This window comes from Diuraphis noxia, unplaced genomic scaffold (assembly GCF_037042655.1).
Source record: "Diuraphis noxia isolate RWA-SAM2 unplaced genomic scaffold, SU_Dnox_SAM2 contig0001, whole genome shotgun sequence".
In the NCBI taxonomy this organism is placed as follows: Eukaryota; Metazoa; Arthropoda; class Insecta; order Hemiptera; family Aphididae; genus Diuraphis; species Diuraphis noxia.
Genome location: NW_028301711.1, coordinates 62,479,831 through 62,495,544, shown reverse-complemented (window position 1 = coordinate 62,495,544; position 15,714 = coordinate 62,479,831). Strand labels below are relative to the sequence as shown.

Sequence of the window (15,714 nt, the reverse complement as noted above, 5' to 3'; positions counted from 1 at the left end):
CTAGGTATGTAGTTATAAATCAAATGAATATTAGGTATGTGACTAGAACTTATAGCCATCAGTCTCTTAGATAGTACTTAAATACTTAATAAAAAAAAGATAAAATAACAATTGATTATATAATATACAATTGGTCATTCTTTAATAATAATTGTCTAAGACTAAGTTAAAAACAAAATTAAAAATATAGTTAAATAAAATTTATAATAGATACCAACCAAGCATTGTCTAAATCATGTTTACCTCTTTTTCACACATGTAGCAAATAAATAGTATGTTATCATCATTAGAAAGCAAATCACAATTATCATCTTTGTTAGTACACCTATTGTGGTACTTATTATTACAAAATGTACACTCAAATCCTATATCGGCTATATCACTACTGCTTATAGTGCCATTACATTGGAAACATTTACCAGTAGTTTTTGATGAAAGTGGTGAATTATCATTTTCATATACCTTTATTGCATTACTCTTCTTATATTTTTCAATTACAAGCTCAATAGATTGACTTGTAATGATTTCTACTGGTTTTTTTTAAACTGATGGTTCTAAAAACAGATTTCTTACAATTGGTCGTTTTTGAGCTTGTGAATTATGTTTTTGATTTATTTTATTTGTTAGTTTGTTTTGTTTATCATCATATTTCAGCTTTTTCTTTTTCCTCTTCAATATTCTTTTTTTTATTTGCCTTTTCTTTATACAAATTTTTCCACTTTTGGGATGTTATAACAAATGGTACCCTTTCTATGTCACATTTACCTTTATGCTCTGGTGTTATAGGCCAAACTAAACAAGTTTCTAAAGGAAACAGATTCATTTTCTTTATAAAAGTAAAAGGTTGGTAATTTTCTTCTTGAATTTCCATAACTCTATTTGATGATGGAGTAATATTATAGTTGATAGTTGTATTTTGAATATCATTATCAGTTATATTTATATTTCAACCCTTTCTAAGGTTTCTATATTCTCGTTTAAATAGTGATCAATATCTTCTGAAGTATAATCAGTAATCACTATTATTCAATAAAGAAGTTGCATTTTTTTCTACATCATCATTTTTAGTATGTTTCTTTAATTTTTCATATAACCTATAAAGCACATAAAACTCTTCAGGATGGTTTTCTTTTTCAATAACATCCTGAACACTTTTCCATTATTTTTATTTCTGAACCAACAATATCAGTAAAATTATTATATTCTAGATTATTATAGTCTGCAGTGTCAATAATCATATTTTTTTCTGTTGAAATTAATTCTTTTTTTCCAAGATATTTTCTAAAGTCAATTTGATCTGGATTCCATGGAAATAGACCACGTGCCTTAAAACCATTCATTAAAATTCTGGTCTTATTGTTTTATGTATCACTTTTTGTAAAATAGGGGCAAAATCTTTTTTAGTAATCGCTTAATGAGGATTTTCATGGCGCCATTCAAATACACCCTTTTTCCACCCTCCCTTTAGTGGTCTAAATGCTGCTACATCCGCTGGTTGTAGTATTCTGGTTGCATTTGGGTAAAGAGCAATTAAAATAATTTTTAAATTATTGCATAAGTTATTTAGATGGTAAGTAAGATGGCTTTTATGACCGTCTACAAATAATATTACAGGAAATTCTATACCACTTTGAATAAGAAATGGGTGAACACATTTGCCACAAATTCATAAAACACCTCAGACACCATCCATCCTGAATCTGAACGTCCAATACCCCAATTGGCAGGCACAGAATTGATAATATTTTGTGGTATTCTTTTGTAATTAAATATTACCATTGGATGACATGTTTCTCCAGCTGTGTTAAATGTAAACATTACCGTTAAATTCTCTTTAGCATTACCAGTTGCGACTTCATACACATCCTTGGCTCCTTTTGAACCAAGAACAGACTGTGTTTTGGGGCACAAGGAAAACCCTGATTCATCTCCATTAAAAACCCTGCGTGGATCTTTTAAAATATTATCCAAATTCTCATCATTTAAATATTGGTAAATATCGGTGAACCACTTCCTAATAAACAGCTCACTAACATAAGCACAGGCAATATAACATGTATCTGCATACATGTTCACTAGTTCTTATAGAAATTACTGGATTACGCCGGAGAAATGCTTTATACCAATCAATTCCCAAAATAAATCAAATAAATTAAATAAATTTTTATAATTTTCATTGATAATTAATAAAAATATTAACCAGGCAAATCGTCTTTATCGAATTTTTATGTAATACGCTGTGCATTTTTTCTATTACTGCAACTCCCAAGGGTCCTTGTACTTGTTCTATGCATTTTTCAGCTTCTTCTATAAGTCCTAAACTTTGAACTAAAGTCATTTTTCTTGTTTCTAGTTGTTTTATTGTATCTTCTAAAAATCCAAAATTAACAGATATATAAATTAAATTATTTTTAATATCATCCATATTTAATAAATGTTTCGCTTTTTGAATAGAAACTGCTGAAATAGAATCCAACGTTGATACAACATATTTTATTTTTTCAAAGTTATCGCAATAGTATTTGACTGCATTCAACCATGTCCCCCACCCACATCTAGTAATTATTGGTTCTGGTGGAAGACTCAAATTTGGATACATTTCTTTCAGCTTTTCTACACGACTTGGAGATTTTAAAAATATTTTTTAATTATTAATTATATATAAATTACACAAATTCTGTTATTGGCACCCCATGCCAATAATTAACCAAATATAAATATACAATATAGTTATTGTCATCTATTATATTATTTAAATGAAAAATATGAAAGTATTTAAAATCATATAAGTAAGCTGTAAATGTTTTTAGGATTCAGAATCAACTAAACATTACTATTTGCGATCATTTATATACGACTAAATCACTAAATGCTTATTTCTTAACAGTACTCTATCACGATTTTAAGTAATATCTTACCTTTTTTGACGTCTTCTTCATCAACGGTTTTCGATTAAAATGTTGTATCTTATCAGTCACAGAACAATAATAACATTTGGCTCAAATATAAATAGGACAGTGTGACCAATAATTTAAAATCTAACACGGCATTATTTATTAATAAAAGAAGTTTGGAATGCCAATAACTATACAAGTTACCCTACTTTAAAATTAATATTTTTTTGAGAATTTGTGAAAATTAATTACCTTGAAATTAAATTATGATTAATAGCTATATCATTTAAGTTAATATTGTGGAATGTATAATTTTATTAAAAAGTTTAATTAACATGCTACAACAATATAGTATTGTGCACAATATGAGTTAAAAAAAGAAAAATTATAAAATAACAATTAGGTCCAAATACACTAAGCTTGTGCTATTTTTAAACCAATGAGTTAGATATATTTTATTTTTTATTTATTTAAAGTTCTGATTTTTTATCGTATATGAAAAATATAAAATAACATATTATTACGTAATGCATAGTTTCACGAAGTTGTTACAAGTATATACAATTAATTAAATAACTATTATGTTTTATTAAAATAATTATTTAATATTTATTATTGATGATAATAAAATATTATTATTTATCATTATGAATCGCCTAGTAACCATATTGTGATCACTTTCTAATCACTTTGGTAACATAAGTTCTCTTCCATTACGGAACGCTCTGTGCATAATATTTAGGAATGGCCCATCCATCCATTACTTCATTATCCATGCAAAAATCCACGCATGTTCTTTCAAAATAAATTTAAACTTGTGTATCTACACCGACATCTATGTACTAGCTATGAAACTGTCAATTGGACGCCAAAGAGATTACAAATTTTACATATTTATCGTACATAACCTAAAAGATTTTATCATAATCTTACGCAATAAAAAAATGTCGAGTTTATAGCGTTTGAGAATTTCAACATTATCAATACGCCATTTACTTTTACGCTGCAAGTAATATAGAATAATTTAAGCTTCTATAATAGGGGTATAATAAATTTGAAATATGGCTGAGGCACACAGTATTAATACGGAGCACAAAGACTTAATACACGATGTTGCATTTGACTACTATGGAGATAGAATGGCAACATGTTCTACAGATCAATTAGTTAAAGTAAGTGTAATTTTTTATTCTGTTAACATTTGAAAATTGTGTATTTTAAATTTAATGTTTTGAATATAGATTTGGGACCAAGATAAAAATGGTAATTGGAATTTGACAGCTAGTTGGAAGGCCCATAGTGGATCTGTTTGGAAAGTGACTTGGGCACATCCAGATTTTGGTCAAGTTATAGCAACATGTTCCTTTGACCGTACTGCAGCAATTTGGGAAGAAGAAAAAGTCTGTGAGTATGGAAACAGTTATGATTTCAAATTGTGTGTTAAATTGATTTTAATAATAATTTAGATAAACTGAATGTTATTAAAAATTGATTATTTGTAGCGGGAAAAAGTAATGAAAATGAAACATTATTGCGGGATTGGATGCGTAGAGCAAGCTTAGTTGATTCCCGCACTTCTGTAACTGATGTTAAGTTTGGTCCAATATCTTTTGGATTCGTTTTAGCAACATGCTCTGCTGACGGAATCATACGCATTTATAAAGCTCCAGATCCAATAAATCTTGTTGAATGGCAATTGCAACATGAATTATCATTAAAAGCGCCAAGTAGCTGTCTCACATGGAACCCTGTATTATCAACGTAATAATCTTATATAGGTTATATAATATAAATTACTTAACAATATTGAACATTTTTTTATAGCAGTATAATGCCGAATTTAATGATAGTTGTTGGTAGTGATGACAATTCCAATACTACAAATAGTAAAGTATTTATCTGTGGATACAATGAAGTCCGTGGTTCTCGTCGATTGGTTAACACTAGTTCTGTAATTTCTGTAACACATCCAGTGCATGATATTATGTTTGCACCTAATCTAGGACGATCATTTCATTTGTTAGCAATAGCTACAAATAATGTTCACATATTAAAAATCAAACCAATTGTGTAAGTACTAACGCTATAATGTTACTGTTGAAAAAAATATTTGATTTCCAATAATAATAGTAATAATACTTTTTACATAGTAATGCTACAAGAGGTTTCCCCTTTACTATTGAAACTGCAGCTAAATTTAATGATCATTTAAGTACGGTCTGGCGTGTTGCATGGAATATAACTGGTACTGTTTTAGCATCATCTGGCGATGATGGACATGTGAGACTTTGGAAATGTAAGTTTTAAGAAGTCAATTTATAATAAAAATGATACCTAGTTCAAAATTTAGTTCAACAAGATTATAATAAATTAATTTAAAATTATTATAATGTATGTATATATATATATATTTAGCAACAGTAGATACCTGGAAATGTGTTGGGGTATTAAAACGTGATGGAAAATTGCCACAGCCACAATCAAATAATATCCAATCAACTGCTCAAAACAATTTAACAAGGTTCGTCAAACTTGGTCAAATAACTCATGCAAGTGAAGTTCATTGGCATTAATAACTGAAATTTTTTTTTTTATCTTTTGTTTAATTATTTAAGTCTTAAATGTGAGATAATTCCATTGTTTTTCAAATAAAATGGTTAAAATATTATTATATTAATTTTATAAATATCGACAGTTGAAGTTTACTTTAATGTTTTATTTATAAGAGCTCTTAACTATAGTTATAAGTTATAAATAATCAATGGAATTAGACACAATCTCATTTGAGTTTAAAAAAACAATAGATTTTTAACAATTTATAATTTATTATAATAATTGAAAACTTAAAATTTATGATCAACAAATTGTTTTTAAAATAAACAAAAATATATTCATACACAGTGTTTACATTTATTGTTATACCAATAACCAGATAATAATTATAAAATTTCTTCAATCACAATCACTATCAATTATCTAATTGTACCCAATTCAAAATTTATACGAACTACGAGAAGTTTTTTATATCCTATTTGAAAAACAGAAGGTTGTACACTCTTAATAGTAAAACAAATTTTAATAATTTGAAAATGTGGTCTTTAATTATAATATTTCAAAATTTCAAAAATCAGATTTTAAACAACTGCAATATTGTTGAAAAAATGGAATCGGTCGAGCCTGCTTAATGTCCCGTATATAACTTATTATGTATTAAAATTAAAATATAATACACTATTTTTATGATAAACTTTTTCTCTCCACTACCTCATTTAAAATTTCTAGATCCACGCCTATTGATATACCATTGCGATTTGTATTTTTCAACAATAACTTTAAATTCTGATAAATTAGTTGGTAATTATTAATTGAAGGGTCCAATGCAACAACCAGATTACTCCAATTTTTAGCAAAATCTTTTTATTTATTGATATGATTAGGAAAATAATATACACAAATTAGTGCAACAAACGTATTTATTCGTTATTTAATAAACGAAATATGGAATAATTATCTGATTTCGAGTTTAAATGCAATAAATAGATCACTCTAGAGTTATCTGGTTGTGTCAAATCCATAAATTTGGTGCAATAAAGAGATAACTCCGGAGTTGTCGAACGGGTTTTACTCTCTACTGAAAAATTCATGAAAATGGAGTAATCTGATTGTTGCATTGAAACCTCAATTACAATAGTCAAAAATAATTAAATTAATAATATTGAAATTAATTATTTATTTCAAATATCGGCCGGCAGCTGATATCATGAACTATAATATAATATAAAGGACTGGACATGGATAGATTAGTGGATTAGACTACAGACGGCCAGAACCTGAATTTTTTAAATACTAGGAGGTACATATTACGTTATATCATACTATAATATTTTATAATCAATACTCATTTCACATTAGTTCCGAATTCCGATCAGGGTAGTTGACTAATCTGTGGCTTAATGTGGCTTGTTAACATAAAAATCGAAATTTGTAGAAAACACGGGTTATTTATACTATCTGCCACTAATTAAAATATAGAAGAATTGACAATGAATGGATGCAGCAGGAAAGAAATGTTCGAGTACGTATATAAAATTGCCTATATAAGCCCCGTTTCTGCAATTATATTCATTATAAATTATAATTATAATTATAATTTATAATTAATATTTTATAGTACTAAGAATCTAAGAGTATTATTTCTTAGTGTCTACATGAGTAGATACTAACTAAATATTCACATGACACATCAAAAGCTTAACGCTTCAATTTTTTATCGAGTTTTTGACGATTTAAAACGTTGTTGTGTTCATAATTTAAAGCATTTTAAAATGAAACTATTTTCTTTCATTTTAAAATAACACTTGGAAAAACGTTTTTAACACGACAACATGTGAACATAACCATTTAAAAATGTATGGAAAGAGAATTTTTACCCATCAGTACAATATAATAGTTTATTTTTTTTCTCTGAACATTTGAATTATTTCAAGATTTTCCATTGCAAAGTAAAATAAATATAGATACAAGTATATAAAAATATGTTAATTTGTCAACGTGGAATATCGAAGTCTGACTGGTGCTAACATCAACAAAATTAGTTTCCAACAATAAATAGTAAGAAGATATATATTATTTATAGATAATTAAAAATAAATGTAATTATATATCACAATCATTATTTAAACAATTTAATAATTTTCATAATATTCCTTATTATATTAAACTTCCATACTATAAAGGCAGCCATCATATTTTATAAGCAGTAGATGAATTCATTTTTAAAATTATATTAAGATCCCCAATTAAAATTTGCACTAGCTCTGTAATGTGTAGTTCGGCACTGACACTTAGCACTTATAATATTAATCTGCTTAAGACGTGGCATCTTATCACTTTTAATAGTTTTTTTTTTGATTGTGTTACTGATTTAATTATTATTTGTTTAAGTTAAATAAACTTACTACAATTTATAGTTGGAACTTGTTTACAGCTGGCCAATGTATATAATTCAAGTTAATAATATATGAATTTGTAAAAAAAAAAAATTGGAAAATCGCTCTGCTGTAATATGGTAGGAGTAAAAGTGTACCTATAGCACACACGAACAGTGTTTGGATGACCAGCAGCGTCGTCCGAGTAATTCTAAATAGCTTTAAGTATTTTTTAGCTTTAAAGTAGTTTACACATATATATTTGCTGATAATTTCGAGTAATAAATCTTAATATTTCGTAACTACCGCGAAAGATAAATGTACTGTACAATAAGATGAATGTTATTACTCCATGAAATTTTACGTAAACAAAAATTTACGATTGTTGACATGATAACTGATAAGAAATTAGGCTAATCGGCATTCGCACTGTTCCAACATTCTACATTACATTTCTACAAGTTACAACTGAGAAATGTTCAAGCGTGAGTTGTGTACAACTAGTTTGATTTTTTTCGTATTGTGTACATGATCTAGATTGTTATTTGTCAAAAATTCAAAATGAATGATTCAATTTGTCCAGCTTGGAGTGACGACGTGGATCCAGCGCACACCATTTCTCTTTCATCATTGAATATAACATCTGGGTAAATAGTCTTCGTAAATAGGCATTTAATACTATTGTGCTTAGCTTTGTTGTATTATTACTTTAATTATTAAATTATAATTGTGATAATAAATATATTTTAAACTCCCTGTCAAATGTGGTTCCTATGTTGATTATGGTATTTATTTAAACGAGTTAAAAATTAAAATACATTCATGCTCCGACCAAGCCATTGTCGTGCTATCACACCAAAAACCTTTCTCTTCCTATTGTAAGCAATTCTGATACTAACCTACCTAGATGGTATTGAACCGGCTAGTTACCTACCTAGAAACTTTTGGGTACCATGTAAATGTAAATATTAAAAAGTTAATGTTAAGATAATGTTATTATCTTTGACCAAAAATAGTCTAGTCTTTCATTATAGTAATAATAATATCAATCCAAATTTATGGTTGATAACTATGAGTATGTCCGAATAACTACATAATGTTACTGTGTCGAGCATTCCATTCAATAATGCACCCAACATTCAGCGCAGCTATTGTCTATCAGTGTATACTGTACAATAATTTATAGTTGTGTATACGTATGCAAGTTTATAACTTAATTATATATTTTACCACTTGAACAATTGTCTTTCTTAGCCAAAATTAAACACATATCTTTTAATTTCAGTTTAAAAAAACTTACTTGAAAATATTAATAATGAAGAAGTTATTGATTTAATTTGTAATAAAACCCATGGTTAAGTTGTTAAGATTGTAACTGCAAAAAAAATTACAATATAGTGATTTAAATTTCAGAATTTTTTTAGCACTAAGTATTAACATTGTAATTTCTAACATTGTTTACAATAAAAATTTAGTTATTAAAATAAAAATAAAATTATTCAAATGTTTAGTGTAGTACCTACCTATTATAATTATATAAATTTTATAACTATTTGTAATACTATAATCCTACTTCCTACTACCTATATATCACTATTTAATTCATTTATAATGACATCAACATTCATTTCAAATATTTTTGACTTAAGTTGAACTATTCATAGGTATTTGCAATTTTCGATCATTATTAGTTTTTTTTAAATTAATATCTATAAAAATTTATTTGTTGGGCAGAAAAGCTTGAAAATTTAATACAAGGCTTTTAACACATTGCAACAATAGCAGTTGAAAAATATTAAAAATACATGGACACAATTTTTTTTTATAAGAATTTAAAGTTTAAATTTTGACTAAATACGTAAAAATTACGTCAATGTTCAAATTATCTTAGAAAGAAATTCATAAAAGTTTTTCTTTTTAAATCTAAGATTTGAAAATTTTTAATAATCTATAATATATCCTAGACAGATAAACCGTTTCCGCTCAGAATCAATTTTCGTATACACTGATAAAATATCATTGGTTTCAAATTTAATTCCATCCATTACAGTAACCCACTTGTAACCTACTGTACGGCATAGCGAAATCCACTTTCCCGCTTTTTTAAAATGATAATAATACAATGTTTTGTGTATTAAGATATAATATGTTATTGCTTATAAATTTATATTTAAAAGTTAATTGCATGTTTTTACTTGAAAAGTTGTAGTATATTAGTTGAAAATGGTTTTATTTAGGTCATGTGTAGAAGATGAAATACAGAGTATTGGATAATTTCTAAATGTGTTTATAAAAAAAACAACTATAAATACACCTACCTAGGTACTGAAAAAGTTATCATAAAATAAATCAATACATCCTATCAGATTTTCTTGTGAAGCTAAATAAGGAACAATTTCTTTTGCCGAATGTGCTGATTCTTTGTTAAAATCCTATAGAAATTTAAAACTTCAGTGAGCTAAAAAGTTTTAGTTGAATATTGCACGCTAGACCTGCCATATGAACTGTGAATTAACCCACTTATCCATACTAACAGCTTTCAATTACTGCCTTTAAGAGGATGTCACCACACCATTTGTTTTCTCTTTGAGAACATAGCAACATCCAATTTTATATTGAAAGTTACTATTAGAATGAATGATCATCATAAAACTTAAAAGAATATTATCTGTGATCTTGAATTAGATTTTTTTAAATATTTAAATTTTTATGTGAGTTATGAATATTCAAATGTTTGAATTCAAAAATGATCATATCTCTTAACAATTTAGATGTGATAAAAATGCAATTTAAGAACATAATAATTTTAACTTAGAGGATGCCACAACCACCAGCATCATACGCGTCTTACAAATGTAGAATGTGGTAAAAACTGTACTTATGCAGTACAACTGTTCTCCCTTAGTATTTATAGTAGAATTATCATAATTCCACACTGCATAGGTAAGAACTTTATCTATGTCCTGTGCAAGTACAGTTTTTGCTATGTTCTACATTTGTAAGACACAGACATTGCATGGGGGTGTGACATCCTCTTAAAGTTTTATAATAGACCAGTTTACTCTAATACTATGTTAGTATTTGAGTTGCGTTCTGTTTAACCCAAGTTTAGTTAGTTGACATCCTCTTAATAATTAAGATTACTTCTTACATTTACACATATTAACACGTTGACTGCCATGTGGCCGCCGGCAGCCTCAAGAATATTTATCATGGGTACGCCAAAGACAATTTTCAGTGTCATTATAAATTTTTATTTGTATATATACTTTTGAATTTGAAAAAAAATTAAAGATACAAAAAAAGATGTTAAAATTATGTTTATTTCATCAAAAAAATTGCAATTATTCCCACTACGCCACAGCGTATTTTAAAGATCGTTATTGTAGGGCCACGGAAAAGTTAATAATATAAATCCAAATTAATTTACGGCAGCCCGCGGCCGTATAGCTTCCTACGAATTATATGGTGCGGTAGCCGGCAGTCTAAAAATTATCAATACCTAATTATTTTTATATGGACGGCGGCAGCCGGCAGTCAACGTGTTAATTTTTTAAATAAAACTCTTTCGTGTGAGTTACTCTTCAAGCGACTAAAGAAATCCAACTATGGGGGGTTCAGCTAAATCCTTGATCTTGATTTCAATGGTTCAAAAATAAAACAAACTTTAAAACCTTCACAATCCTCTTGTCTTTTCATATTAATATTATCCTCAATAATTCCTAAATAATTCCAAAAAATGAGTTTAATATAAATGGTGAACATAAATTTCATTAACCATCTATCCATTTACCAACAATTTATGTAAAAATTAAATAGATTGTAAAATATATTCATATTAATAACAAAAAAATACTTGTATTTAAATTAATTTGATTTAGTATTTAACCTATACATATTTATTTTTAGAAAAAATATATTATAGATAACCGATGACTTACTATTTTTTAACATATTTTATTTGATTTTGTTATAGTGTTGATATTCCTAAACAAGTCAATCAAGTAGAAAACGTTCATGAGGTTTGTCTACCGCCTGAATTGATGGAAAAAATTGTTTGTTATTTTGATTGTGATACTTTGTTTAAATTTAAACAGTTGTCAAAGACATGTCATGATATTACTAATAATGCACTTCGTTTTAATAAACAATGGAAAAAAATTTGCCATCTTGAAATACCAAAGAAATATTTAATTGATCTGTTCACTAAACAGCTTGATAACAAGATTCCATTTGATTTGCTTTCAGACAATCATTATGAAACCGCATATAAAAATTGGCTTTATTGGCAAAATCCTGTTTTTAAATTATCCCTTATAGGACAACACGATTTTTTGGGTCATGATGGAACAGTTAAAATTATTTGTCATAAAAATAATGTCATGATTGTATTTTCAAATTTTATGTATTTATTTTCAATTACAAAAAACCAGAACACAGGAAACTATGATCTTATAAATATTGATATGGAAGCTTGCAAAATAAACACACTTGTAGTGTTAAATCCTAGACCTGAAACAAATCAAGAAACTGGGGAAGATAATATTTTCATCGATTGCCACGAAAATCATTCAAACGTGTGCCCTTTGCATAATACAAAAAAAGGAGAGCATGATGGAAAGAAAAAAAAATATACTGGAAATCTTGTTGATGTTGACATGAACTTTTATACAAATACATGCTGTTGGGTCCGAGAAACATGGTACGAATGGCATTCAAATATTGATTCAAAAATTACCAAAGGCCACTTCTGCCCTCATTTAAGTTGCATTTTGTTTACATCAGTAGTTCATGGGTTGATAATCAGTCGTAATCAGATTAATAGCATTTTAATTCACGGCATTCATAAGGATTCATGTATAATGGTTCGTTCATGGCTAAAGAAAAAACATGCTGGAGCTTCTGCAGTATACTTGTATACAAACATTTTGTTTATTGGAACTATTAATGGTTTTTTATTGGCATATCGTTTGCACTGTATGGATGATTTAATTAGTCTAAAAGATAAGAATATATTATTTGAAAAACAATTGGAAATTGGCCTAATAACTATGTTTGACATCATGGATTTTGAAGATGTTAAAGCGATAGTAGTTGCATCAGAAAATACTGTTCTTTGGATTAAAATTAATTAGAATTTATAATATGTGTTCTTAACTTTTTTTAGTCTGTGTGTTTATTCTTAAGAAAATCTTTAATTAGAAAGGTATTAAGGTTTAATTCTACACTTAAAATCAAAAAATTTTCTTTTTCATATTAAACGACAATTTATCACAAATAATTTAAATTAATGAAATAAATAAATTTACATATATTATATATTATATCTTAGTAGATCCTTAATTTTTAAATATTTTTTTTCTCTACAAAAACTTGTACAATGAAATACTTTAAAGTATGAATTTACTATATAGGTACTAATGATTTAATTATCTTTATATTAAGTTTTTATTCAGGGTTTGGCAGTATCAATGATAAGTATCTAAGATATGAATCAGAGATATAATGGTTTTGTATTGGGATAATTTTTTAGATTTTATATTATATATTTTAAGTATAAATAATTATTTTTAAAACATAATACAATTTAATGTCTTAATCAAAAACATTTATAATTTTTTTTTTTATTTTATTAGGTATAAAAATATTTCTTTTTATTAATCAACAATTGTGTGTAACCATATAATATAAATGTTTATAATATGTGTCTATTATTATAAGCCATTACTATTTCAAAAACTTAAACATTTTTAAATTCTAAATTTCATATGTTCAACTTGAATTTTTTTACATATTATATACAGTGAAACCTCTCCTGACATACACCTCTAAATAACAGATGTTTTCTTGTGGACAAACTGCCATCTATGCTCTCTGAATAGCCAACAACATTTCAATGACTGAGAGTGTTAAGAGATTTCACTGTAATTAATTTTGGAAATTGTATTAATTCTGTACACAGTAAAGAAAAGGGCTTTAAGCATTACTTTTTACTTTAAATTTAGGAAAATGAACAAAGGTGGACATTATAAAATTAATAATTTGCTTTTAACGTTTTATCTTTACTAGTTAATTTTAAGTTTCTGTTAATTTAACTACCAACTTACTTAATTTTTTTTTTTAATTAACGTAAAATCAAAGAATTGAATTTCCATTTTAAGAAGTCAAGTTATTTTACTTAATTACATTTCAATTGATTTTTTTTTCAAAACATATTTCAGATAATGTTTAGATAAAATTAAGTAAAAACTTATCGGACATAAAATTAATAATTGTTAACAAACAGTTATCATAAAAACTGTTAAAAATTAAAATTATTTAGAAATCATAATAGTTTATTATGTATTTATTGCTTGTAACAATTTAATGTGATTATTTTTCTTGGTGACAAAAAACTTCAATGAAATACTATATAAACTCTAGCTATACAGTTTTGAATTGATAAAAAATAAAGAAAGCTGGTGTCGTTATATACAAAAATGATTAACTTGTTTTTTATTGATTTTAAGTTTTTCTTATTAACACATTTAACTTCACTTTACTTAATAAATAAAAATCATTATCTTATCCTGCCTTGAAAATTAAACATCTTGAACTGGTTGAATCGAATTAAATAAATTAGTATTTGTATATATATATAATAAATATTTTAATTAATCATTTATATAATATGTAATTATAGGTATTTTAATTATTAAAATAATTTTCAACTGATTCTAGTTCAAGAAATTTTACTGAATCAGCAACATTTTATATTAAACAGTTTTCAATACTCTACATTTAAGATAATTTTCATAAATATGAACATCAATTATTTCTTATACTACAAAATTCTAGTAAAAATTTTGAGGTAAACTTATTATTCAGTAATTATTGCTACAACTATTAATTTTAAATTCAAATGATAATATAATTAAAAATATTTTTATTTTTTAATAGTATACATAACTAATACATAATACGACATATACTGTACATTAATAATCATTATTATAACAATATAAAAATCAGTTAATATTTGTATGTATTATGAAAAAAATTAAAAGTATCACTCTTGAAAATTTCTACTTTTCATGATAAATATAGTTACTTCATATTTAGTTTATTATTGTAAAAAATATATTAATTAATTACATGAATATTTATTTTTTGTATTTTCATTATATTACATCTAAGGTATTTTCATTATATTACATCTAAGGTATTTTAAAAAATATCAGCTTACATGTCCAAAAGAATATCAACATTCATTACACTAAGAAAATTAAACCCTGATGCTCGATTAATTTATAGTTTACAGGTTATCACATCCATCACTTAAGGTGATAGACAGTCATCTATTTTCTCGTAAAACTCGATTACAGTTTCAACTGGTATCACATCTAAAAATAAATAAATATATTATAAAATTTTATTTAAGCATTATTGAATGTAACAATTAATAATATTTGTTTGTTTGTGTTTTTTTTTTATTAATTTGGTTTTATTTGAAACATGCATTTATTATATTTATCTAATTTAGTTAAAAAAAAATTATAAATAATTATTGCACCTCTTTTCTTTTGATTATTTAAATTCAGAAACATTTAAAGTTATTAATACATATATTTATTTATTTCAGAATAACACATCAAAAAGGGAAAAACATAACAATATAAGAAAAAAATTGAAAAAAAATTGTAATTATTTAGGAATTAACAGCATGTTATAGATAGAGCTCGAATAAAAATTACCAAAAAATGCATTGTTTATCAAATATCTACCATAGATATAAAATTATCGCTCAATAAGAAAATGTTGTTTAAAAGAAATTGTTGTAATGTAGTTAATCAAGTCAGTTAATTAGATCACATGACATAAAGATAAACTTTCAGCCTTGTTTAATTTAAAAC

General features: G+C 26.1%; 2 protein-coding genes and 1 pseudogene across 2 annotated transcripts; 2 read left to right on the top strand and 1 right to left on the bottom strand.

The window, feature by feature from the left end:
• Positions 1–1,009: 1,009 nt before the first annotated feature.
• On the bottom strand, positions 1,010–3,608 carry LOC149061188 (uncharacterized; annotated as a pseudogene).
• A 309-nt stretch (positions 3,609–3,917) lies between these two features.
• Positions 3,918–5,542, top strand: LOC107167492 (nucleoporin SEH1-A-like). The gene is made up of 6 exons (XM_015516546.2): positions 3,918–4,066; positions 4,136–4,298; positions 4,397–4,655; positions 4,719–4,964; positions 5,045–5,190; positions 5,310–5,542. The coding sequence occupies exons 1-6, from the start codon at positions 3,956–3,958 to the stop codon at positions 5,465–5,467; spliced, it is 1,083 nt and encodes a 360-aa protein (XP_015372032.2). The 5' UTR covers positions 3,918–3,955; the 3' UTR covers positions 5,468–5,542.
• Positions 5,543–8,223: 2,681 nt separating this feature from the next.
• LOC107167491 (uncharacterized) lies at positions 8,224–15,417 on the top strand. The gene is made up of 2 exons (XM_015516545.2): positions 8,224–8,469; positions 11,799–15,417. The coding sequence occupies exons 1-2, from the start codon at positions 8,384–8,386 to the stop codon at positions 12,955–12,957; spliced, it is 1,245 nt and encodes a 414-aa protein (XP_015372031.1). The 5' UTR covers positions 8,224–8,383; the 3' UTR covers positions 12,958–15,417.
• The last annotated feature ends 297 nt before the right edge of the window (positions 15,418–15,714 follow it).

What these genes read in the sequence shown, in the direction of transcription:
- LOC107167492 (XM_015516546.2), top strand. Translation starts at nt 3,956, where the DNA reads ATGGCTGAGGCACACAGTATTAATACGGAGCACAAAGACTTAATACAC. An exon ending in TTGGGAAGAAGAAAAAGTCT is followed by an intron (nt 4,299 to 4,396) that starts GTGAGTATGGAA and finishes GATTATTTGTAG; the next exon opens with CGGGAAAAAGTAATGAAAAT. An exon ending in TTAAAAATCAAACCAATTGT is followed by an intron (nt 4,965 to 5,044) that starts GTAAGTACTAAC and finishes CTTTTTACATAG; the next exon opens with TAATGCTACAAGAGGTTTCC.
- LOC107167491 (XM_015516545.2), top strand. Translation starts at nt 8,384, where the DNA reads ATGAATGATTCAATTTGTCCAGCTTGGAGTGACGACGTGGATCCAGCG. An exon ending in TCATTGAATATAACATCTGG is followed by an intron (nt 8,470 to 11,798) that starts GTAAATAGTCTT and finishes ATTTTGTTATAG; the next exon opens with TGTTGATATTCCTAAACAAG.